The 27,182-nt window shown below is 40.4% G+C and overlaps 1 protein-coding gene and 1 non-coding gene across 3 annotated transcripts; one reads left to right on the top strand and one right to left on the bottom strand.

Annotated features, from left to right (window-relative positions):
- Window positions 1-5,577: 5,577 nt before the first annotated feature.
- LOC112448897 (U6 spliceosomal RNA) lies at window positions 5,578-5,681 on the top strand. The gene has a single exon (XR_003037359.1). It is a non-coding gene; the product is annotated as a U6 spliceosomal RNA (small nuclear RNA).
- Window positions 5,682-9,706: 4,025 nt separating this feature from the next.
- Window positions 9,707-25,678, bottom strand: DUSP11 (dual specificity phosphatase 11). Of its 2 annotated transcripts, NM_001014875.1 has the most exon segments (9): window positions 9,721-10,195; window positions 12,950-13,132; window positions 13,361-13,436; window positions 13,713-13,759; window positions 15,838-15,898; window positions 18,803-18,926; window positions 22,407-22,538; window positions 23,735-23,810; window positions 25,483-25,656. In NM_001014875.1, coding segments are annotated over 9 exon segments (996 nt in total). In that variant the 5' UTR covers window positions 25,584-25,656; the 3' UTR covers window positions 9,721-9,999.
- Between the last annotated feature and the right edge of the window lie 1,504 nt (window positions 25,679-27,182).

Below are 27,182 nucleotides of genomic sequence, written 5' to 3'. Positions count from 1 at the left end.
TACCTCCTTACACTGAATGTTTCGCCGGCATGAGTCGCGTCTGCTGACCCGAAGGAGAGCAGGGGCTCGGTCCGCCACTTCCGATGAGAGTGGCGGCGTGTGGGTCTTCGCCGCGTCCTTAAGCCGCTTGGCCTTGAACGAGACATCGTGTTTCGTCCTATGCGAAGAAAAGTAATGGCTCCGATGAGCTCTACATATGTCTCCGCTGCTCGAGATTCTACAGTTCTTTTTCGAGGCAAGCAGGACTCAGTTTTTTCTTGTTCTGGGCGAGGTCCACTTGGCCAGGATCTCCTGGAGCCGAAAGCGCTCGGCGATCTGCCTAGGGTACTTGAGAGAAGTGACAGTACAACCCCTTCATCCAGCAGGCTCACAGGTTTGATTGCCATCCCTGAGTGTATCAGCCTCCGAAAGACGAGGTCATCCGCTAAATGGATGTTTTTTTCCATATTATTCTAACATGTTATTCTTCCATGTTTTTTATGCTTGGGGGCTCATCTGGGTCAATACTTTTCTTTAAACAAAAAGACAGGTAAATAATAAATAGGATAGATATGTGCTATGGAGAAAAAACTAGAGAATAGGGGGTAATGTCAGGCCGTGAGTATTACTATTTAAAATAGGATGGTTAAGAAAGATCTCACCAAAAAGGGCCATTTGTGACTGGAGGAGGTCTGGAGGCAGGTTCTGTGTGTATCTGAAGAGCAGCAATTCCAGGGAACAGAGAGAGTTTAAAGACTCAGAACAGATATGGCCTCATTTAAGAAAGAGCAAAGAGTACCTTGTGGCTTGAGCCCAGTGGGAATATATATGAAATTATTCTGAGGAAAGACTGGTATCCAGATTATATAACCAACTCCAATTCGAAAATAGTAAGAGACACAACCTGATTAAGGATAGATGACACAATTGAACACATTTTAGGAAAGATACATGAAAGGCCAATAAAAACATGAAAAGATGCTCATCATTAGTCATCAGGGAAATAGATACAAATTAAAAACATGAGTTATTACTACATACCCATAAGAATGCTGAAATTTGAAAGGCCTTAAAATTTTTAAATATCAAGTGCAAACATCCAGAACTGGAACCTTCACATATTGCTAGTCGGAGTATAAAATAAAAATAGTGTAACCACTTTGGAAAAGAGTTTGGCAGTTTCTTAAAAAATTAAATGCATGGCACTAGTGTTTAAGAATCCACCTGCCAATGCAGGTGATACAAGAGACGGCTGGTTTGATCCCTGGATCAGGAGAATCCCCTGGAGAAGGGCATGGCAACCCACTACAGTATTCTTGCCTAGAGAATCCCATGGACAGAAGAGCATGGCAGGCTACAGTCCATAGGGTTAAAAAGAGTCAGACACGATTGAAACAACTGAGCACACTCCCTTGCACGTGCATACTTAACCATTCGCAGCAGTTTCACTCCTTGGTATTTAACCAGGAGCAGTGAAAACATGTCCACCCAAAGGCTTGAACATGAATGTTCATAGCAGCTTTACTCATGATGACCCCAAACTGGAAACAACCCAATGCCCAATAATACATGAATGGATAAACAAATTGTAGTGAATTCATGTCATGAAATACTATTCAGTAATAAAAGGAATGAACATACTTGAAACATGGATCAATCTAAAAACATGCTCAGCAAAAAAGCAAAGTAAAATTGTTACTGTATGATTCCATTTCTACAAAACTATAGGGATTGCAAATATAGCAAATTTATTCTAGAGTGAAAGCAAATTAGTGGTTGTTAGGGATGGGGAAGTGGGAGACACTGGAAAAAAAAAAAAAAACCCCAAGGGAACCTTTGCGATGAAGCCAATGTTCTATATCCTGATGTGGTGTTAATTACAAGGGAACCTGTGTTCAGATCAGATCAGTCGCTCAGTCGTGTCCGACTCTTTGCGACCCCATGAATCACAGCACGCCAGGTCTCCCTGTCCATCACCAACTCCCAGAGTTCACTCAAATTCATGTCCATTGAGTTGGTGATGCCATCCAGCCATCTCATCCTCTGTCGTCCCCTTCTCCTCCTACCCCCAATCCCTCCCAGCATCAGAGTCTTTTTCCAATGAGTCAACTCTTCGCATGAGGTGGCCAAAGTACTGGAGTTTCAGCTTTAGCATCATTCCTTCCAAAGAAATCCCAGGGCTGATCTCCTTCAGAATGGACTGGTTGGATCTCCTTGCAGTCCAAGGGACTCTCAAGAGTCTTCTCCAACACCACAGTTCAAAAGCATCAATTCTTCAGCGCTGAGCTTTCTTCACAGTCTAACTCTCACATCCATACATGACCACAGGAAAAACCATAGCCTTGACTAGATGAACTTTTGTTGGCAAAGTAATGTCTCTGCTTTTGAATATGCCATCTAGGTTGGTCATAACTTTCCTTCCAAGGAGTAAGCATCTTTTAATTTCATGGCTGCAGTCACCATCTGCAGTGATTTTGGAGCCCAGAAAAATAAAGTCTGACACTGTTTCTACTGTTAAAATTCATCAAATTATGTCATTTTAAAGAGTACATCTTATAAAATTTATCAGTAGAGTTGATTAAAAAATAGACATAAAAAAAGTCCAGTTCAAAGTGACTTGTCTGTGATCACCAAAAGCTGGAAACAACCCAAACCCTTGTTAAGTGAATAAACAAACTGTATATCCATACAATGGAACACAACTCGGCAGTAAAAAGGAAATCAACTATTACTACATACAATAACATGGACAAATTTCAAAATTATGCTGAAAAAAGGTCAGACATAAAAATAGTGTATCCTGTGATTCCATCATTTATATAGAACAGATCCTACTGTATAGCATAAGAAACTATATTCAATATTCTGTGATAAACCATAATGGAAAAGAATATTAAAATGAATAGAATATATATTTAATATATATGTATAGCTGATTCACTTTGTTATACAGCAGAAACTAACACAACATTGTAAGTCAACCATACTTAAATTAAAAAAATAGTTTAAATAAAACGGAAATTAAATTTGCTGAATTGCTTCATAAGGAAATAGAAAAATGCCTTGTGTCAGGCTGTTGAAAATGTTCTCTCTTGAACATAACCTCTAGCAGATGGAAAGAGGGCTCTCTGATGTTTCCATTTTCTTTGATGCTATTAATATTCCCTTATAATCTCTGTGTATGTGGTCACAGTTGGTCTCTTGAGGTAGTTCTACTTTACTCTCACTTTCTGAAGTCATTAATGTTGATACAGTGGCAACCACTACCACCTACTTGTGGAGAAGGAAGTGGCAACCCACTCCAGTATTCTTGCCTGGGAAATCCCACGGACAGAGGAGCCTGGTGGGCTATGGTCCGTGGGTTCGCAAAGAGTCAGACATGACTTATTGACTAAATAACAATTCTGTTGGGGATATATAATAATAGAGCGGTGAGGGTGAGGAACAGGCTTCACAGTGAGCCAAAAAGACAGGTTGTTTGGTATATGTGTTCACTCAGCAGGTTGGTTCTTCTCTGGAAGGCCTGGAAGGAAAAGCCATTCCAAGAGTATTCCACAGAAGGGAGAATGGAGGGGGAATCCACCTGCCAGGCTCCCTTCTCTCTTCTGCATTTCATTATTTAAGGCTCCTCCCATGGGAGTCAACTGCTCTACACTTCTGTACATCATCTAACCCTTCCATGGCAGCTCATAAAGCCAGAGCTTGTGGCCTGACGCGGCATTTCCTCCAACTCCAAAGTGGAGGGATGGCTGATAGAAAGGGCTTCATGTGGGGGCTGTAAGGGCCGTGCAGGCCCAGAGTTTATCTTGGGCTCCAGTCAGCTTAGGGAGTGCTGGGTTCGCCTGCAAAGGCAAAACTGGGGAGCATGGGCCAGGTGGCAGATGGCACTTTCAGGAAGGAGGAGGAGACCATTCTTGGAATCTGTATTTCACATAGCATGATATAAATGAAATAAATGCTAAATAGTCCTACAAAGTACCTTGTAGCTAAAGGAGTAATTCAGTAGGTGGGTAAGGTTGGGAGAGATGGCTTTACTGAGGAGATGGGGCTTCGAGAATGATTTGCCCATAGAGGCTGCAGGAGAGCTGTTACAGCCAAGGAACAATCTGAAAGACCAAGATACCGTGGCATAAATGTGTCTGTGCTCAAGAACTGCTGGCACACTGAAGAACGGAGTGGAACATGGCAGAGGCTTTGAAAAGTCAGCTGGAGTCAGATCACACGAGGCCTTGACAAGGAGTTGGAAATGGATTCTCAAGGCCATAAGCCATTCAAACTTTCCAAGAGGGGAATAACATTCATGAGTTTGTTTTAGGATGTAATTCTGGGGCAGCTGTTAGAATTACACTAGAAAGGTGGTTCAGACAGGATGCTAGGAAGGGCTTTCTCCATAGTAGGAGTGTCTGTAGTTGACTGTGTGGGTCCAGATCATGGCTTAGGGCTCTGAGTGGCCTGCAATTCTGGGATGTGATGCCTAAAAAATCAAGCTTACCAGACTGATGTTAAATCCAAAACTCATTTAATTGACAAAGTCTCATTATACTGGCTAGATTGAACTCATGTCTATATCTCTACTCACCACCCAAACCCTACCAAAACAGATAAACTCCCAAAGATTAAAAACCCACAAGAGAAGGGGAGGGATGATGAATGGTAGATGAGAGAGTAAAACTTTCAAAGATATTAACTGTCAGAATGGAGACAAATAGGGTTTCCCTGGTGGCTCAGTGGTAAAAAATCCACCTGCCAATGCAGGAGTGATCCCTTGTCCAGGAAGATCCCACGTACCTCGAACAACTAAGCTTGTGCACCACAACTGTTGAGCCTGGCTCTGGAGCCCCGCTCTGGAGCCCAGGAGCCCTAGAGCCCGTGCTCCGCAAGATAAGCCGCCTCAGTGAGAAGCCTGTGCAGTGCAACTGGAGAGTAGCCCCACTCGCTGCAACGAAAGGAAAGCCTGTGTAGCAGCAAAGAGCCAGCACAGCCAAAAATTAAAAAAAAATTTTAAGGGCTTAAAAAAAAATGGAGAAAAATAAAACCTGATTCTGTGCAGCGAGGGGAAGCTAAACAAAAATAACAAGGTGAGTGACCGCCTTATTACAAGTCTGCCATACATGAGCAGTTTCCATCCGCTCTGAGTGCTCAAATCTTAAGTTCTAAACAACAGGCAAAGATCACCAGACATTCCAAGATCACATCTAACAAGAGGGAAAGGTGCCAACAAACAGGAGAAAATCAAAACCAAAAACAGCTGATATAGAGAACAGAAGAAACTTAAAAACTGATAACTTTATAGAGAAAAGATAATGCATTCATTAAAAAAAAATAAAAGAATGAAGTGCCGGGGAAAAACAGCCATTCAGAAAAGAGCTAGCTATTGGAAATTAAAAACATAGAGCAGAAAAAATAGATATAAAATATGTAGCAAAAAACCAATAGAAGGGTAGAAATAAAGCTGAGAAAATTTTTGTGATTTAAAAAAAAAAAAAAAGATTAAAAATGGAAAATAAGAGACAAAAATACAATTAACTTAAGAGGTACATTTCAGAAAATCAAATAGTCAGCTAATAGAAGTTCCCCCAGAAGAAAACAGAGAAGGCAGCTCTGACTTTGGCAGCACATATACTAAAATTGGAGCAATATAGAGATTAGCATGGTCCCTGCACAAGGATGACATGCAAATTGGGGAAGCGTTCCACTTTAAGAAAAAAAAAAAAGAAGTAAGATATAGAGAAGATAAAGTGAAAAACATTTCCCAGAAATGATGCATATAGCCTGCTAGACTGGAAGGCCTCATTTGCATTACGAATTTTAAAAGTACCCACACTAGGGACTTCTCTGGTGGTCCAATGGTTAAGAATTCACCTTTCAATGCCAGGAGACATGGGTTTGATCTCTTATCTGGGAAGATGCCACATGCTGTGGAGCAACTCAGCCTGTGAGGCACAGCTAACCGAGCCCCCGCTCTAGAGCCCTCAAGCAGAAACTACTGAAGCCCATGTGCCCTCGAGCCTATGACCAGCAACAGGAGAAGCCTGCACTCCGCAACAGAGTAGCCCCTGCTTGCTGCAACTAGAGAAAGCCCTCACGCAGCAGTGAAGACCCAGCGCAGCCAAAAAATTACCCATGGTAAGTCATATCATGGTATTTCAGGACACTTGAGAGAAAGATCCTAAAGCTTTCAGGAATAAAAATTACAGGTCACAAATAAAAGTTCTGGGATCAGAACTGTTACTGTTGTTCAGTTGCCCAATTGTGTCCCACTCTTTGTGACCGCATGGACTGCAGCACAGAAATCAGAATAGCACAGGGTTTAAATAGCAACAATGAACTATGGAAAATAATGACTAAATGCATTTTAAACTGCCTACCTCCAAATGTATAGCATATCAACTTATCAATGCAGTGAAGAATAAAATAAACCCATTTCAGACATGCAAAAGCCTCAAAAAGTTTGCATCCCATTAATCCTTGGGAAACCATGGAAGAATATGCTCCACCACACAGGGAAGTAAACAATGAAAGCAGCAGCTGTGGATCCAGGAAACAGAAGGGGCACAGAAGAAATGACCAGGGTGAAGGCAAACAGAAATCCCAGGGCAAGAGCTGTGCCCCCGGTGTAGAGAACAACCACCGTGTACCTGTCATAGGTTGAGTTGTGTCCCTGCAAAAGCTGTATGTTGATGTCATCCTAACCACCTGGTCTTCAGAATGTGACTGTACTTGGAAGATGGGGTCTTTAAAAAGTTAAGTTTAAATGAGTTCATTACGGTGGGCACAACCCAGTGTGACTGGTTTCCATAAAGAAAAGGAAATCTGGACATAGATAGAGGGTAGACCATGTATAGACACATGACCAAGGTGGTCATTTACAAGCCAAGGAGAGAGGCCTCAGAAGAAACCAGCTCTGCTGATACCTTGATCATGGACTTCTGGCCTCCAGAACTGTGAGAAAACAAATATCCAGTGTTTAAGACACCTAGTCTGTGACGTTTTTTTATGGCAGCCCTGGCAAACAGTGTCCAACCTAGACCAAGAACAAATCCAATCAACCCAAGAAAGATTTCAAACAAACAGAGTCTGATGTGTTTACACTATCCACATTAGGGCCACAGGAAAAGACACAAAAATGTAGAGTCAAAAGTGGTGCGAGAATAACCATGGCACTCCCTGGTTCAGAGGCAGACACTCACCTAGAAAATAACATTACCTTAGGATAGTAATGTAACCAAAAGGTGGAAAATAACTATACTAAACATATGTGGGGAACAGAAGTGTGTATGTGGAAAAATGATATGAAAGAGCTAAAAAATACTCATCTTCTACAGTAAGGAAAGTACTAGAAACGGAAAAATCAAAAAGTGGTTGTATAAGCCTAATATTTAAATAAGAGGTAAATATTAGATAATAATGCAAAAATACATAAAGTGTTGCCCTTGGGGAGTGACAATCAGGGGGTAGGGCAGGTGTGCCAATGGGAAGACTGCTCTTTTTCATAAAAATCTCAGTAGATTTGAATTTTAAACTATGTCCATGTGTGTGTGTTTTTCTTATATGTGTTTTTTGATGTGATGAAAATAAAAAATGTAAAAGCTTAAACAGACCACGACACATCTTTAAAAGAGGAAGTTGCTGGTCCCTTTAGCCAGAGGTCTTTCAGTGGTATGATGTGAGCCGAAGCCAAAACCAGAGCTGAAGAATAAACAAGACACAAGAGGAGCGTGGTTTTCAACAAGCTGTGTCGACAACTGAGATGAGATGGGGACAGAGAGGACCGCAGGGTCAAAGACGGCTTCCCAGGTGGCCCTGCTTACGTGACACTGCGCTGGCCACTCCTCCTCAGAAACTGCTGGCCAAGAACCCCGTAGAATAGTAGGCTCGCTGGAGTCCCACGCCTGTCCCTGGTGGTTCTCTTTCTGCCTCACCGGTTGTCCTGCTCCAATTTCTTTCCAAGTGGGGAGTTCATGATATATGCGAGGAAACAATTCCACAAGAGCAGCCTTTTAGCAAGAAAAACTCTTGTATCTCTGTTAAATGTGGTGGGTAGAAAAAAAAAATTTTCTGAGCCACCATTTCGATGAAGGGTAGCAGCCTGAGTTCATCAGACACAGACCAGGGAGTAGGCGAGTTAGTTAGAGCACCTCCTTGGCGTCAGGTTCCACAGGATGTTCATTTATGAAACGGCAAACAAGCGTCACTGGCAGTATCACTCTATGACACAACGCCCCAAAACCAGAGGCTTAAAAAATGAAGCCAATCTGCCCAAGCTTTCATCAAACATCTACCAAGGCTTATGATGTCATGACAGTTACACCCTTTCTTGAGCAAACAAAGGTTTCTGGCTTCCTCTGCAACTAAAAATAATTACTACCTCTCAAGTGATCCATCCGTGTGTAAACCAGCTGAGGAGATGACTTAGAAACTGTCAAGGTCAGGCACCATTCCACGGTGAGAGGCTAGCAGAAAAAGACCGCAGCAGGTTACGTTCAATAGAAAAGCAGTAACTTCAGGAGCCATGCAAGTCTCCATGGATATCACAGGCTTCAAACGTCACATCTTATTCTGTTCATCAAGCAACCTTTACAGTCTACAAAAGTTTTCAAGTTTTCTGAGTAGCTCTACCCAATTGATAACAGTTACCCTGTCAGGTAAATTACTCAGCATTAAGTATTTAGGTTTATCGATTGGTCTTTCCTGCTCAACTGACAATCGGTCTCAAAGTTTATCCATTCCTGTGTTAGGTGGCCTATCTGAAAATTCAGTGAAAGGAAGCTGACAATAAACAGATTGCCAATGAAAGAAATGTCTAATGACAAAAATACTACATAGTGATTAGGTTCTAAAGAGATTATCTCCTCGGTAGATTTTAACAAAAATATTGAACAGTTAGGGGGAGAAAAAAGATACCCTAGTGATTTGGTCAATAACAGAATATGATAAAAACATGTTTCTGGCTTACTTCACTCTGTATAATAGGCTCCAGTTTCATCCACCTCATTAGAACTGATTCAAATGAATTCTTTTTAATGGCTGAGTAATACTCCATTGTGTATATGTACCACAGCTTTCTTATCCATTCATCTGCTGATGGACATCTAGGTTGCTTCCATGTCCTGGCTATTATAAACAGTGCTGCGATGAACATTGGGGTACACGTGTCTCTTTCCCTTCTGGTTTCCTCAGTGTGTATGCCCAGCAGTGGGATTGCTGGATCATAAGGCAATACAGTATACTAACGCATATATATGGAATTTAGAAAGATGATAACAATAAACCTGTGTACGAGACAGCAAAAGAGACACTGATGTATGGAACAGTCTTATGGACTCTGTGGGAGAGGGAGAGGGTGGGAAGATTTGGGAGAATGGCATTGAAACATGTAAGATATCATGTATGAAACAAGATGCCAGTCCAGGTTCAATGCACGATACTGGATGCTTGGGGCTAGTGCACTGGGACGACCCAGAGGGATGGTATGGGGAGGGAGGAGGGAGGAGGGTTCAGGATGGGGAACACATGTATACCTGTGATGGATTCATTTTGATATTTGGCAAAACTAATACAATTATGTAAAGTTTAAAAATAAAATAAAATTAAAATAAATAAATAAATAAATAATTTTTAAAAAAAGAAAAAAAAAAAAACATGTTTCTGCATGCACACACACACACACATACAGACACACTAACACCACACTTTTAGTCAGGAAAAAATACACAGAAAACGAAGGTAGAATTTTTCATTAATTTACAAGGGATATTCTTTATTACCTTTATCAGTTCTAAAATATCATCTTCCTTTAAAAAAAATTTAAGAGTGGAATGACAGATGATTTCCTTCCCTGTTGTAAATACTGCAAATCTGTCAGCAGTAGTAAGTATCAATAGAATTTTTCCTTAAGCTTGAGCACGTAAGGGAGCAATAAAATAGATTATAAACCTCATTTGACCTGATCTTACAAAAAGTCACTTGCTGATTTGAGTCCTGCTCTGTCCGCAAACAGATTTCCAGGGTAGGCGTGTGTCACTTGGTCCATCTGTAATAGGCTGAATAGGGTACTCTGTAGTAACTGCCAGGAGAAAACCTTTTGTTCGGGCCTCCTTGACCGGCACTTGGCTTTACATTCCAAGAGTATCTCCTCTGGAAATAGTCCTCTCCAGGCGGACCAGGAGGAGGGACATGGCATCTCTGGTAAATGTTCCAATTCCGGGAAAATTTCTTAAAATAAAAGTAATAAAACATTATTAGTTCTGATAACTATATATAACAAGCTTTATAAAATTATACATAGACACTCTGGTTCTACTGTTTTCAACCTGTGTGATTTTAGCAGATAAAACTGCTTAACCTTTGGATCTCTCAGTGCTTTATAAAACAGAGTATTATTAAACACCCTCCATCTTCATGACTGTTTTGAAGGTAAATTAAAACAACGTATTTCTATTACCCACCACAACGACTTGGCACACCGTAGGTTCCCAGAAGCCTTTTCCACCTTTCCCTATAGAGGTAAATGCTCATACTATTCTAATCAGATATATTCTCTCCAAGTGTGGCAGGGCTGACAGGAAACAGAACGAGCTATTTATGTTTGCAAACAGGAAGCTGCTTTCACCTTGTAAGTCCCTGCTGCTGCTGCTGCAGCTAAGGCGCTTCAGTCGTGTCCGACTCTGTGCGACCCCATAGACGGCAGCCCACCAGGCTCCCCTGTCCCTGGGATTCTCTAGGCAAGAACACTGGAGTGGGTTGCCATTTCCTCCTCTAATGCATGAAAGTGAAAAGTGAAAGTGAAGTCGCTCAGTTGTGTCCAACTCTTATCAACCCCATGGACTACAGCCTACCAGGCTCCTCCGTCCATGGGATTTTCCAGGCAAGAGCACTGGAGTGGGGTGCCATTGCCTTCTCCATATAAGTCAATAGATATATAAATTAATTACAAAATGTAGAAATTCTAACCATGGCACATGCAGCAAATTTGGAAAATTAAAATTTAACTGTCTCAAAATTAACACCGGTAAATCTAATATAATCATATAAAAGTTGGAGATCTGAGAAAAGTAAACACCCCCAAAACCCCTCAATCCCAATTAATCTAATTAAACTGGTTAATATTTTCTTTTGGTCTTTTCCTCTTGCATCTTTTTTTGACTATTGAATCATAACCTATTATTTTCACTTATTGTAAGTGAGCTCTCACTTTTAATGGCTTTATAAAATATCGCAGTATGGATACATAATTTACTTAGCTATTCGTAACTGTCAGAAATTCAAGTTGCTACCAATTTTCCCACTACTGTAAATAATGGCAGGATTAACATTTCAGAACATATGTGACTCTATCCTAAGCACTTAGTTCAGAGTCTGATGCACAGTAGGAAGTTTAGAGAAAAGTGTTGAATGATTAAATGCATATAGATTTCTCCATATTTTGAAGTTTTTCTGTAGTTTCAAGGTTAGCAGGTATGAGCATTTTTATGGCTATTACAGTTATGTTTCAAAAGGGCTATACCTCTTTTCAGAGTCCCTGGCAACACAAGCAATAATCATTGAAATGTTTACATCTTCTAAAAATGTCAACATCTTTTGAAAGTGGAAAGTTTACAATGTGCTAAAATACTTAATTAACTTATGTAATAATCACAATCCCAAGGTATGTATTATAAAAGCTTTATTTATAATATTATTAAAATTTCCATCCAACAGATAAGAGAACAGGAATTTAGAGATCTTACTGAGATCATACAGAGAGTGAACAGCAGAGCTAGGCTGCAAACCCAGGCCCAGCCTGACAGTCACCACCCTGGACCACCTTGTCAAAAACTGTTGCCAAATTAATAGGCAAAGAATAATACTGTGCTATTTTAATTGTTCTGAGGTTTTTCCTGTTTCTCAAGTAAAAAAATGTGTGTGTGATTTATGCTTCAGTTCCTCTGCAGATTTCTCTCCTGGCGTTGGACTATTTTCCGTGTAATTTGTGTTCATTACGCTGTGCTAAATCCATTCAGTAGTGTCTGACTCTTTGTGCCTATGGACCACAGCCCCAGGTTCCTCTGTCCATGGGATTCTCCAGGCAAGAATACTGGAGTGGGTTGCTGTCTGCTTCTCCAGGGGATCTTCCCAACCCAGGGATCAAACTCAAGTCTCTTTTGTCTCCTGCACTGCAGGTGGATTCTTTACCACTAGTGCCACGTGGGAAGCCCTAATTTTTGTTTACTCTTAAATAAAACAACCTTCCTTATTCTGAAAACTGTACCACTATTAACGGAGCCTAAGAATGCAAGGAGACTTCCCAGATGGCACAGTGGTAAAGATTCCACATACTAATGCGGAAGACATGGGTTCGATCCCTGGGTCCGGAAGATCCTCTGGAGGAGGAAATGGGAACCCACTCCAATACTCTTGCCTAGAGAATCCCATGACAGAGGAGCCTGGAGGGCTACAGTCCATGGGGTCACAAAGAGTGAGATATGACTGGGAAATGGGAACCCACTCCAATACTCTTGCCTGGAGAATCCCATGACAGAGGAGCCTGGCAGGCTACAGTCCATGGGGTCACAAAGAGTGGGACGTGACTGAGTGACTAACACACACAGACAAGTTTGCAAGATCCTTTTTGGCACGCACATCAATTTACTGCCTTAAACTAAGTTTAAGGATCAATGAGGCCTGGCGTGCTGCGATTCATGGGGTCGCAAAGAGTCGGACACAACTGAGCGACTGATCTGATCTGATCTGATCTGAAGGATCAATGAAAACTTTCAAGACCTTATCCCAACTGCCTCTGAAAAATCACCTATTCCCCATCCCATACTTGATTTTCCAGCCCTAAATGCAAAATATGGAGAAAACAATACCTCCTGGTTGACACTGACCAGCAAGAAAATACAACTTCTTCATATTATCATACTGTGTTTGCACTAATTTATAATACTAGTTTCTATTTCAATTCTAGACAAAGGGAAAGCAGAGATACCTTTCTGACTGCTGTAAATCTTGAGTCCAGGTATGGAAATGCCGAGGTTCTGGGTAACCTTGGGTCTGATGTATGTTATGCTTAGGTCTTCGGTTAACAGGCTTAGTAGCTGTGAAAACTGGCTCCATCATATGTGTTGAATCTTCAAAACCTCTTGTTCTAGATACACTGGAATCCCAATTCCTCAAACAGAATGTTTCCACAAAATATTATTGGTGTCCAATTTGGTATCAGTTCAGTGACTATATTTTGGCCCATGAAAAAAACAATCCCACCTGACCCCCACAATCCTATTTGTTTAGGTTTCCTACAGCAAGTTCATGAGCTACAAGAAGAATGGATAGGTGCAGTTTAAATGATACAAAAACACATCTTTCTCCCCACAAATATCAGGTATAAAATGCAGCTTACTTTCTGATGGGGCCATTCCGAAGGTCATCAATGTAGTTTTGCCTTTCTAAGCAATGCCCACGGCACCTACTGAATACTGAGAAGAGGATGAACTGTTAGAAATAAGTGTGCAAAAAGCGAATCTTTCCCAGAGAAAGCGGATCAAAGAGGAAGTCCACTTACTGATTATACAGGCTGTCATAGCTCATTATTTCCAGATACATCCCTTTATGAACTTTCGCTAAAAGGTTATCTTATGTCAGAACAAATGAATCACAAACTTTTCTCTTTTACCAAAATTTGAGAAATTCACCTACATTTCTACTTTCAAATTTTTAAAAAAAGGGAAAACAATGACAGCTCTCATACTTACATTCAATTGCATCATCTGGCCTCATGCCTTCTACATCAATCAAATACCTAACAGACAACAAAATTCAAGTCATTTGTAAATAAAAAGGAAAAAAAATCATTTTTGCAAAAAAAAAAAAAAAAAAAGGTCCAATTTCACTTTACAAATATAGATATAAAAATCCTAAGAAAATATCAGCACATCTAATCAGTAATTATTAAAGAATGATATACAAAAAGGCTTTACTCCAAGGATGCAACAATGACCTAGCTTTAGAAAATCTATTAATGTATTTACTTACATTAATACAACAATTAATAAATGAAAGAGAATAAACTACAGGATCAAACTGGCAAATATTAAACAGGTATCTAAGATACAACAGTCAGTTTTGATCAGAATGCTTTGTACACTGAAAACAGGAGACCTAATATGACAGAGTATTCACCAGGAACCAACAAGTAACAGACAAATTAGGAAAAATATTAACATTATATCTAAAAAAAACCACTATTAACCAACTGTAGGACCCAGAAACTGAGGAATCACCTTCACTGACAGTTACTTCTTCCTCACCTTCATCCTCAACCCACTACCAAGGCCTAAACAATGATATCGCCTAAAGATCTCTAGAATATGTTACATCTTTCCACCAAAATGACCACCAAATCCTGGTCCAAGCCACCATTATGCCCAGTTTCTACTAACGTCTCCTAACTTGTTTCCTTGCTCTTTATCCCTGCAGTGTATTCTCCACTCAGTAGCTAAATGAGAGGCTGAAAATACAAACTTAATTACACTCACCTTCAACAAAAACAGTGCAATGATTTTCTAATACTCTTAACGTCTAAAACCTTAAACACAAACCTGAATGACTGAGCTCCTACCCACAATTCCAGCTCCATTTTAATGACACGCTTCCCCCACACCCCTGCCTTCCTGGCCAGTTCCTCCAACAGAGCATATGCTTTCCTCTTACAGGGTCTTTCTTATTTCTTATACTTAGAAATCTCTCCCAATGTCTTTATCTGGTTAACACCTACTTCTTCATCAGATATCAGCTCAAACATCCCTAAAGAAACTTTCTTGAAGGAGAAATATTGTATGAAGGCTGGAACTTTTATGGGCTGGAGATGGGCTGGAAGTTGAGTCCATTGCCAACAGCCAATGTTTTAATCGATCATGTAATAATAACCTCAATAAAAGCCCAAAAGGGGGCGGGGGCGGGAAGAAACTTCTAATCTCCATGATGAGGTCAAATCCTCCCTAAACTATGTTTTTGTGGTACCATGTCCCTTTCCTTGCATTTGTCAGAGTTGTAACTGTACATGCAGAGTGTAATTCTTGAATCTCTATTCTCTCTCTGGACTGTCAGAATTCACAAAGGGTAGGTAAAGTCTCTTTGCTCACACAATTTCCCAAGGCTTTTTGCTAGTACCCAGCACAGTGCTTAAACACAACAGATGCTCAATATTTTAAATATTTTCTGAATGAACAAACAAAAATTGGTACAGTCACAAAAAGCATAAGGGCATAAACTCTTTAATTCAGAAGTCCCATTCTGAGTGAAGTTATCTGAGACAAACCATATATAGTCAAAGACATTCACAGAGGAATATTCATTACTTCAATGTTTTACAATGTCAAAAACTTCTGACTTTCTCTTCATCAGTAAGCAAAGGAACAATGCAGTCTTTAAAAAAGAACAAAGTCTCCAAATATTTTCATAGGAAGATGTCTACCATACATTAAATTATAAACCAGAACATCTAAATATTATACCATGAAATCACATGTAGAGTCAGTCCTCTGCATCCACGGGTTTCATTCCTGTGGATATGGAGGGCTGACTATCCTATACCAGTTTACACAGGGGACCTGAGCATCTGAGGATTTTGGTATCCATGGGATAGTCTGAAACCAATCCCTTGCAGATATCAAGAGACGATTATATGTGCTTCTATTTGTGTTTTTTAAGTAAAAAAAAAATGTGCTAAATTATTACTGGTGGTAATCTCTTAAGTCGAGGCAAGACTGCTTCTGCTTCATACATTCTTTAACTGACTTCATTTTCTGCTTTCAGCTTACATTACTATTGTGAACAAAAAATTTAAACATGGTCTGCCTCTTGGGGTTGGCAACTCACCTGCAGATGAGGTAGCCAGTCCTGTTTACACCATGGGTACAGTGGACACCAATAAGTCTGTCTATAAAACAGGGCATATGGAATTAAATAAATGAAGTAGCTACCTGAAGACAGGTTATACAATTTTCTGAAGAGTAGCATTTACTGGTTACTACAATACCACCACTATCCTAAAATGGAAAAACTCTGAAGAAAAATATGTTTTAGCAGGAACATACTATAAAGAATTAATATAGTCAAAATTCATTGCCTCTGGAAAATTTTGCATAGCATCCAATCATATGCAATAGTACGGACTGGAGCATGCTCATCATGAGCTGATTTGACTATAGAAAAAGGGAGTGGGGAAAAAACAAAACAAAACAGGCTACCAAAAGAATGAAATCTGTTTTTGGGTGAAACAAATGGAAAGCCTTCACTATTAATGCTCAATAGTATTTATGAAAAGAACAAACGCTTTCTTGGGTTCCCAAAGTGCTGTTGTTTCTACTCTCGTTTGCTGCTCCACACACACCATGGGTCTATATGCCTGTGGAGTTCTCGGGAACATAGCACTGTTCTTATATCACAATGAAAAAGTAAGGCTTGAGATGTTAAGCCCGAGCTGCACAGCAGGCAATGGCACCCCACTCCAGTACTCTTGCCTTGAAAATCCCATGAACCGAAGAGCCTGGTAGGCTGCAGTCCACAGGGTCGCTAAGAGTCGGACACGACTGAGCGACTTCACTTTCAGTTCTCACTTTCATGCATTGGAGAAGGAAATGGCAACCCACTCCAGTGTTCTTGCCTGGAGAATCCCAGGGATGGGGGAGCCTGGTGGGCTGCTGTCTATGGGGTTGCATAGAGTCGGACATGACTGAAGCGACTTAGCAGGAGCAGCAGCGGCTCAGCAGGCAAACAGAACAAAGACTAGAATCGAGTCTCATATTTTTCCAACTATGCCACAGTATCTCTTAGTTTAGCACTTAAAAAAAAAAAAAACATATATATATATATATATATATATATATGACAAAGTAAATACAAAACAACACGTTTGATCTCTGCAAAAGGCACATCTATGACTAGGTGGTGTGTGACAGTCATCATCTCTGGCCTGGATTACTAATACCCAACTTCTAACCCCTTCTGTTTCAACTGACCCGCCACATGGAAGATGTTATTTTCTAAAATATAAACCTGGCTGGATTTCTCTGTTAATTAAAAGTCTTCATTTAGCATAGAATAAAGCCCAAATTTTTAGCAAAGAATTTAGAACTCTTTATAAACAAGTATCAATCTGTCTCTCCAACTGAATTATAAATTCAAACTATCAATTTGTCTCTCCAACTGAATTATAAATTCAAACTAACAATTTGTCTCTCCAACTGAATTATAAATTCAAACTATCAATTTGCTTCTCCAACTGAATTATAAGTTCAAACTCTGACCTGTGCCATCCACCTCCCTCCTGTCCCCTGCCAGCCTCTCTGATCCCACTTTCTACTTCTCTGACTTCACTCCCCGCCCCTGTCCAGCCACACTGGCCTTACTATCCCTTACACCTGCCAAGCACAGCTGTGCCCCAGGGAATTTGTACCTACTATTCCCTCTGCTTTAGAACACTCCCTCCCACCCCATCCCCACTCCCTCAGATATCCAATGGCTTGTTCCTTGCTTCCTGTAAGGCTCTGATCAACTGACACCTTAATAGAGAGGGCTTCCCTGGTCACCTTCCACACTCCCTCACTTCTTTATCTTATTTTGTTATTTTCCGGAGCACTTACCACCCACTGCCTGACACTCCGTATGTTTACTTATTTCTCTCTCCCCCCAGCTAGAATGTAAAGTGCGCAAGGGCAAGACCTCTTCTGTTCCTACTTGCTAGAACAGTGCCTTCAACTCAAATGTTATACAATATTTTTGTTGAAAATGAACGTATGAACTCTCTGTCCTTTCATACTGCCTCTAGTCACACCCGACGCTGCCCCCCACTGCACAAGTTCAAGTCCTGTGCCTTTTGCACCTGTTCCCAATACCTGGTCTGTCCTTTCCTCATTCTGGCAAGATCCTCTTCCCCCAAGCCCAGCTCAGGTGGTCTCCTCGGTTTCTCCTGTGGCACCTGATTCTTTTGTTTTTGGTCACTTCTGGACCAGGGATCGAACCTGCGACCCCTGCACGGGAAGCATGGAGTATTAACCACTGATGGCTGGGGAAGTCCCTGCACTTGGTTCTTTTATTATAATTAACCCACTATCTTATAGTTACTACATGCTTATCTTCCTAGATAACTATTAAGTCTCTGCTGAACAAAGACAGCTAGTCACCTCTGTTTCCCCATGCCCTAACAACAAACCTAATAGGCTCTCAGTTTACTAAACCAATTTATTTTCTGAGTCTCTACCAATTTGAGGGAGTGGAGAGTGTAGCCTCTCCCTCTTTATCAGTGAGCCTGGCATCTGTGGGAGGGATTTATAGCAGAGGAAACCAGAAGGGATCACAAGCAAGATCCAGACGTCAGAGAGCACGGGGAAGTTAGCCCACTGCTGGCAGAGACCCACAGAGGGGCCGCGTGCTGTCACCTGGGTCAGCGGCATTCCAAAAACAAGAGACTACTCAGTCTTAAAACATGGCAAATCCCACGTTCCCTTTGATACCCTTCTACCAATAAACAGGACAAAAGAACATTTTTATTATATATTTCCCATTCAAAGTTTTTAAAAAGAGGTAAGTAAGCTAGTTCAGTTCGTACTTCTCACAACAATCACCTTCCAAACTAAATTGAGCCCCTCAAAATAAACCCCAAAACTAAATTGCTTGCGACCATAAAAAGGAAAAACACCTCTGTTAGCACCACCTTAATGTTATCAAACAAAGAGGCCTAATGTCAGAACTATTAAAAATATTAAAATTCTCCAACCCCACTTGAAATGCATACCAAAATTCAGGTAAAGAGAAAAGAACAACAACAAAAAAAGACACTCACCATTATCTTTATTTTCTCTCAAAAACCCATTAACAGCATTTTTGAATTTAAAAATAGTGTCATCATCAGGAACCTGATGCCCAACTGTATAAATTTTTAAATAAGGAAAATTTTCTGGTAATTCCTAGAAGGCAAAACCATGGAATGGATATTATTTCATTTGTAGGGAAAGAACAAAAGATTAATTAGAGAAAGCAAAATATAAACAAAGACATTATATTAATCTAAGCATGTCAGTCACTCTGATAAGGGACTTTTTTTTTCCAAAGCTGCTTTAAGCAGGAAGTATCACATGATTCTCATTAAACTACAGAAAGGACAGTTACTAGGGATGCAAAAGCAAATCAATATGAATGAAGGCATGTATAACTCAAAATGCTAAGAAACAGTTCTACCTAGTATCTTACATTTCAAAAGCATAAAGCAGCTGTGATTGATTGAAGTAGAATAGTATAGTAGAGTCAAAAGAACGTAGAACTGGAAAACAGAGCAAATTTCATGCACTGTTGAAAACTGGTATTCTTGGGGTGGGAGAAAGTAGATTATCAATAAATGACAGAATAGACTAAGTGAAAATTCTGTAGTTCAGAACTTATATGGAAAGTAGCAGTATGAACCTATGATATGCGTGTGGTGTGCTAAGTCGCTTCAGTCGTGTCTGACTCTTTGCGACCCCATGGACTGTCCCTGCCAGGCTCCTCTGTCTGTGGGATTCTCCAGGCAAGAATACTGGAGTGGGCTGCCATGCCCTCCTCCACCAGATCTTCCCGACCCAGGGATTGAACCCTCATCTCTTATGTCTCCTGCTTCAGCAGGAGGGGTTCTTTACCACTAACACCACCTGGAAAGCCTTGAACCCAAGATATATTTTATATTAAAAACAAACAAACACATTTCCTATCTCGAACCACTGAAAAAGCCTAGGAACAACTGATGTCATGTCAAAAGGATGCAAGAATCACTGAGAAGCTCCACTGGTCAAAGACAGGCCCTCAGTTAGAACAACTGTAATGGAGTCCACTGTTCTTGTTTAGTTACTAAGTTGTGTCTGACTCTTTGTGACCCCATGGACTGTAGCCTGCCAGGCTCCTCTGTCCGTGGGATTTCCCAGGCAAGAATACTAGAGTGGGTTGCCACTGCCTTCTCCAGGGGATGTTCCCAACCCAGGAATTTAACCCGAGTCTCCTGCATTGGCAGGTGGATTCTTTACCACTAAGCCACCGGGGAAGCCCAATGCAGTCCATAGTGATACAAATAAATAAAGTTGGTCACCACTGGAGGATATTTGTGAATCAACTCATTATTTTGAACACTTTTAAGTAAAAGGAGGAAATCATGCCTCTATAGCTAGGCAACCAAATAGCTTATGCAAGGAATCTTCTGATAGAAACACCCAGCTAATAAATGAAAAAGGAACTATAGAATTCACCATTTTTTGAAACTCCAACTGAGTTAATGGATGTAGGAATCAATCATCAGTGACTGTTAACATCACAGAAAGAGATAACCATATGTCTCCACGGAAGAAGACCTATATTCATCACCACTTCTGATGATAAACACCTGTTCATTCTCACCTATGAAACTGCTTTACCAAAAGAAAACATTCAAGCTTCATTCAGATCAAGCCTCTAGGTCCAACTACCAATTCACAGGAAATAAAAGGATTGAAGAATATGTTTAACAACACATTAACAAATGAGATCGTCAAAATCTAGATGGGACAATTAAACCAGTTTTTTAAAAAAATAAAATTCAAGGAGAAAAAAAAGTGAGAGAGACATGGAAGAAGAACCTTCAAAAAAATAAATAAAAATAAAATTAGAGACCCAACAATAAGACCACACCAAGTAACATGTGGACCATATTTGGATCCAATTCAGAATTCTTAAAAACAGCTTTTTATGACATTTACAAGACAACTGCAAATTTCAGCACTGACTGGATATTTAATAATATTAAAGAATGATACTAAGGAATAAAAGTCCTACATTTTAAATATATATATAACAAAAAACATTTATGTGTAATTCAATGTTATCTAGGATCTGCTACACAATGAAACAGAGTGAAACAGGCAGAAGTATAAATGAAGCATGATAGACATCAGTTGATAAATATTATAGCGAGATGATTTCATGGAATCCTCAACATACAAAGAACACTCAGGATTTTGTATACTTCCGTATATGTTTAAATTTGCAGTAATTGTTTATGACACTGTAGGAAACAGTTTGACAGTTTCTCGAAGGTTAAACACAGAACTAACATACAATCCAGCAACTCTGCTCTGACCTACACTGCACATACGAAAGGACGGAGAGCTGCAATTTGAACAAATGTATGTACACCAATGTTCACAGCAGCATGGTTCCCAATTGCTACAATGTGCAAACAAGCCAAGCGTCAGTCAACAGAAGAATAACAAAATACGGTATATACACACAATAGGATTTATGAGGTCTTAAAAAGGAATGGCATTTCATCACATGCTATAACAATGATAAACCCTGAAAATATTATGCTTCGTGAAGTAGGCCAGATGTAGGACAGATATTGTAGATGCCACTTACACGAGGTACAGCGAAGAGGCAAATTCACAGAGACAGAAAGTAGAATAGAGGTTACTAAGGGCTGCTGGGAGGGAAAATGGGTGGTTTTAACGATGATGGTGGTGGTTAATGATTACAGAGTTTCTGTTGAGGATGATGAAACACTTTGAGTATAGACACTAGTGACGGCTACATAACACTGTGACTGTATTTAATGCCACTGAATTGTATACTTATAAATGGCTAAAATAAATATTATTTATGTATATTTTACCACAATAAAAAAAGAGGAACAACTAAGTTCAAATTTCAACTCTTCCTTTTCTGAATCTCAGTTTCATTAATGTAAAACTAGTAAGTGTAATTGTCTATCCTCTAAGTGCAGAGGAAGTGCAGTAGAAGATATTAGTACTACCACCACTTCAACAGCAAAGGGTTGTTGTGAGGAATGGATATGAAAGAACTTTTTAAATGGCAAAACGCTACAAAGTGCTAACAAACATGAGGTGTTATTGTTTCCCAAGGCCATGGAACAGATCAGAAGAAAAATAATTCTTTTGCACTGATGTGTCCTACGAGGGCCAAGAGAATATACAGGTTTCTGTATTATATCAAAAGATATTAGGAAAAGAAAGCATAAACCTTAGAGAACAATTGCCTTTTACTGTGATGCTTAAACATGTTTAAACGACTGCTTAAACACATAAAGATATAATGGATATACGTTCTTTCCTTTCAAGCTTACTATTCTTACTAAGAGTTTACTTCATTTTCAAACTATACAACAGGGAAGCTTATAGAATTCCTAAGCAGATCCAGAGCCTATTGCCAAATGGTATAGTTCAACTCATGTCTTCAATCTCATTTTCTTAATCTCACTGCAGAGAGAAATCAGAAATGTGTACTTAAGGAAACCACCAACTTTCCTTTTTGAACTATTACTCATGAAAGAAGGCCAGGATTCACCTTAGTATAAGATGGTAAACATTGAATTACTACAAATTATTACAGTACCAGAAAGAAGGTTCTTTTCAACTGCAAGTTCCATTTACCTCTGGCTTATAATAGCGGCGAGTATATGTTAAGTCAATAATCAGTCCAAGTTCTTCATTCTGTTCTTGGATTTTGTTAAAAAGATCCAAGGGGGAAAAACATTCTTCTGGGGCAAGATGCTTTTCAAAACTCTGTCAGAGAGAATGAAATTTTAAAAAACATGTGCTTAAAATCCATTCTTATATTATTCATTTACTCAAGCCCTGTGATGCTAACATCAGATTCAAAGCCAAGTTTGCTCCTCTGGAATTTACAAGCTATATTACAATCCTTTCTTCCAGAGAGATTAGAGGGAAGCATTTCTACATATTTATTTCTATATTTGTTTCTTTCATGCTGGTCTCCTAACCAGACTGTAAACTCCCAGAAGGCAGGGACCACATCAGTTTTGCCTCCCACTGTACTGCCAACTCCAAGCAGAGTGCCTGTAAATAGATATTTATAAATAAATACTTCTTGAATACATATATGAAGGATGGCTTTCATTGCTAAATATTCTTGTATGCACTTGGCTTATTCACCTACTCTTTCCCGTTGATCTGTTTGGTTATTCTAGTCCCAGCAACACATTTTCTTCGAAATATATTACTAGACTAGTTTTACAGCAGTTTTAGATTCAGAGCAAAACTGAGCAGAAAGTACAGAGTTCCCATTTATACCTTCTATCCTTCATCCCATACAGCCTTCTCCGTGATCAACATTCCATACGTGTGTGCTTCATTTCTTAGAATTCATGAACCAACACTGACACACCATTACCAAAGTCCACAGTTTTTTGCATTCATGGCGCAAGAAACTATTTTTTTATTTCTGTTACAGTCATGCCGAAATATATACATACTGAGATATATATCATTGTTGTTGTTGTTGAGTTGGTTAAGTCATGTCCGACTCTTTTGCAACCCAATGGACTGTAGCCTGCCAGGCTCCTCTGCCCCTGGGATTTCCAAAGTAAGAATACAGGAGTGGGTTGCCATTTCCTTCTCCAGGGAACTTTCCAACCCAGGGATCAAACTTGTGTCTCTTGCTTGGCAGGCAGATTCTTTACCACTGAGCCCCCAGGGAAATCCCAAGGTACATATTACTTTATTATAGATTACTTTATTTACTCTTTACTTATAGTTAAAGCATTACATTGATTTTTCCCTATGAAATTAGGTTGTATTTATCTATGAATTCATTTCAGGATAGTAAAGGGGGTAGTAAAAAGTATAAAAAGAAAAAAAAAAAGTATCAAAAAGGAAAACGGAGTACAACAGGGTTGAGAACTAGGGTTCTATCTGGTGAATACAGATTTTGAAAAAATACTATATCAACTTTTGCGTACCTTTTTCAAAGGAACTTTGAAAGCAATGAAACGAGTCCCAGGCATCCTCTGTCCAACTGGGAGGTAGTCTTTCCACCTATTAATACATTTTTTGTTAGGCAAATTTTATATTAGTCTGTCTCCCAGCATAGGATGAATGCACATTCAAAATGGAAATGAAAGTCCTCTACAGTAGATTCCTCTTCTTTCAGCTTTGCATTTTATTCACATCCACCTAGTAATAACCTTTACTTCCCTAGTTCCAGTTTTCCGATCGTGAACACAGATAAAAAGCAACAAAACAGTGCCAAGGCCTTAACAAAGTCTATCTAAAACCAGAGATGGCCAGAACTTCCGACTCCCTAATAAAAATGGCCTGGTGTTGAGTTATTAGTTAGTTCAGTCGCTCAGTCGTGTCTGACTCTTTGCCACCCCATGAATTGTAGCACGCCAGGCCTCCCTGTCCATCACCAACTCCTGGAGTTCACTCAGACTCACGTCCATCAAGTCGGCATGCCATCCAGCCACCTCATCCTCTGTCGTTCCCTTCTCCTCCTGCCCCCAATCCCTCCCAGCATCAGAGTCTTTTCCAATGAGTGGTGTTGAGTATTAAGGTATCATTAATACGAGCAGGTTGCCTGAAATAGTTTAAACACAATACTTTAACCTCCCAGTTTATTCTTAGTCCTCATTTAACTGAGGCCATCAAATTCAGTAGGGAACTTCAAATCCGTATTTTAAAAGAAAACTTGATAATAAAAGGAGTGTGAAGGTCACAAAATGCTAGGAATCACAGTGAAAAGTAATATTTGAACTGATTTCTGTAGGATGAGTTGGAACTAAGGTTAACTCAGAAGCACAGAAAGTGAGCACAAAAGTTCAGTATTAGGATGAAGATGACGTGACAGATTCAAGAGAAATTCAGGAGATAAAACGGAGTTGATTTAATAGGATATGCAGCGGAAGAAACGAAAGTCTCAGGGAATAAATGGGTTTACTGTACATATGAGTGAAGTCTCAAAATTAATTTGAACGGTCTCAAATGACACCGGTTCTGAAGCAAGACTATGCCCTTTATGATTCCCGGAGACAACACAAATAACACAGAACTGTTTCTTTGGAAAATTCGGCGGTATTGGTATGTTGTTTTGTTTTGTTTTCCCACTGAAACTCAGTTTCTATTACATTTTCTGTGCCAAAAACAACACAGATTCAGGAACTGGAAGTGAAAACTGAAAGTGCCAGTCGCTTAGTTGTGTCCGACTCTGTGACTCCATGGACTGTAGCCCGCCAGGCTCCTCTGTCCATGGCATTCTCCAGGCAAAAATACAGGAGTGGGTTGCCATTCCCTTCTCCAAGGGAATCTTCTAAGAGATCGAACTCGGGACTCCTGCATTGCAGGCGGATTCTTTAACGCGTCTGAGCCATCAGGGAAGACCTGAGGAATTGAAGGGGATTCTATTTTGGTAATTACGTTGTATCCCCAACACCGACAGTCTCACCTTAAAAAAGTAGTCCTTTGGCATTTTACCTGAAAAGCAATGACTAGAGCCTCGCTTTTGAAACAATGGAGAGAAATCAGAACATCACACACCCTCCCTTTCTGCTACTCTGAACGCAGCCCTGAGAGGGTCAAAGCCGACTAGCACAAGGCGGAAGATCCAAGCCGGCCGGGGTAAACACGACAGGCGGAGAGCACAAGAGATGAAGACCAGGCCCAGGGGCTCTGAGCTGAAAGGGCAACTCCCAAGGACCAAGGCGTGTATTACCTTTCGGGGATGTGGTTTCCGCCCTTCTTCTTGGCTGACGAATATCCAGAAAAGACGCGATCCTGGCCCCAGTGACCACCGACATGATGCCACTGGCTCATGTGACCCCCAAGATGCCGCGAACGCAACGCCAAGAGTGCAAAAGCTGCCAGCCCAGAGACCCGGGTGCCTGCACTACCCCGAACCGGAAACGCCTAAGAAGCTACCCACGCAGCTCCAGGATCTCCTTCTATTGCGCATGCGCCACCGCCTGCCGAGATGACGTCATCACGACGGCTGACTGAGAGACTTGATCTGTAAACAAGAGTCTGGGGCTGCAATGGCCTCCTTATCCGGAGGCGGGTTGCACAGGTCCATGAATTCGTGTGTGCACCCTTCAGAATTCCAATAGTGCGGGACATGGAGAGTATTCCCACACTCCCAGTGCTTTGTATGGCACTTTCAGCTATTTTCCAAGTGCTTACATTCACACTTGTGTATAAGTATTTGTGCCTAATGGCTCAGATAAGCCCATGATACCACTTTAATGGCAGATAGCGAAAAGGAACTAAAGAGCCTCTTGACGAGGGTGAAAGAGGAGAGTGAAAAAGCTTGCTTAACAGTCCCATCACTTAATGGCAAATAGAAGGGAAAAGGTGAAAGCAGTGACAGATTTCTTCTTGGGCTCTAAAATCACTGCACATGGTGACTGCAGCCATGAAATTAGAAGAGGATTGCTTCTTGGCAGGAAAGCTATGAGAAACCTAGACAGTGTAATAAAAAGCAAAGGCAACGCCTTGCTGACAAAGGTCCATATAGTCAAGGCTATGGTCTTTCTAGTAGTCATGTACGGATGTGAGTGCTGGACCATGAAGGAGGCAGAGCACCAAAGAATTGATGTTTTTGAGCTGTGGTGCTGGAGAAGATTCTTGAGAGTCCCTTGGACAGCTAGGCTATCAAACTAGTCAATCTTAAAGAAAATCAACCCTGACTACTCATTGGAAGGACTGATGCTGAAACTGAAGCTTCAATATTTTGGGCACCTGATGCTAACAGCCAATTCATTGGAAAAAACCATGATGCTGGGAAAGATTGAATGTAATATACAGGAATGGAAAATAAAGGACCCCAGGATATTTGGAGCACCAGACATCTAAGTATTTGACACTAACAAACTATAACATTATCTGGTAAGGCCATGCAAGGGTTTGAGGGATTTCAGTGTTTAATTAAATCCAAATGTGACAACAGGACTGGAAAAGTCAGTTTTCATTCCAATCCCAAAGAAAGGCAATCCCAAAGAATGCTCGAACTACTGCACAATTGCACTCATCTCACACACTAGTAAAGGAATGCTCAAAATTCTCCAAGCCAGGCTTCAGCAATATGCAAACCGTGAACTTACAGATGTTCAAGCTGGTTTTAGAAAAGGCAGAGGAATCAGAGATCAAATTGCCAACATCCACTGGATCGTGGAAAAAGCAAGAGAGTTCCAGAAAAACATCTATTTCTGCTTTATTGACTATGCCAAAGCCTTTGACTGTGTGGATCACAATAAACTGTGGAAAATTCTGAGAGAGATGGGAATACCAGACCACCTGACCTGCCTCTTGAGAAACCTATATGCAGGTCAGGAAGCAACAGTTAGAACTGGACACAGAACAACAGACTTGTTCCAAATAGGAAAAGGAGTACGTCAAGGCTGTATATTGTCACCCTGC

This window comes from Bos taurus, chromosome 11, assembly GCF_002263795.3.
Source record: "Bos taurus isolate L1 Dominette 01449 registration number 42190680 breed Hereford chromosome 11, ARS-UCD2.0, whole genome shotgun sequence".
In the NCBI taxonomy this organism is placed as follows: domain Eukaryota; kingdom Metazoa; phylum Chordata; class Mammalia; order Artiodactyla; family Bovidae; genus Bos; species Bos taurus.
Note: the sequence above shows the minus strand (reverse complement) of the source record. Positions and strands in the feature narration are given on the sequence as shown.

Coding starts and splice junctions, on each gene's coding strand:
- DUSP11 (XM_059891143.1), bottom strand. CDS start 25,583: ATGAGCCAGTGGCATCATGTCGGTGGTCACTGGGGCCAGGATCGCGTC. Junction 22,539..23,734: donor TCAAAGTTCCTTTGAAAAAG/GTACGCAAAAGT, acceptor TCTCTCTGACAG/AGTTTTGAAAAGCATCTTGC. Junction 13,760..15,837: donor ACTGGCTACCTCATCTGCAG/GTGAGTTGCCAA, acceptor GTTGTCTGTTAG/GTATTTGATTGATGTAGAAG.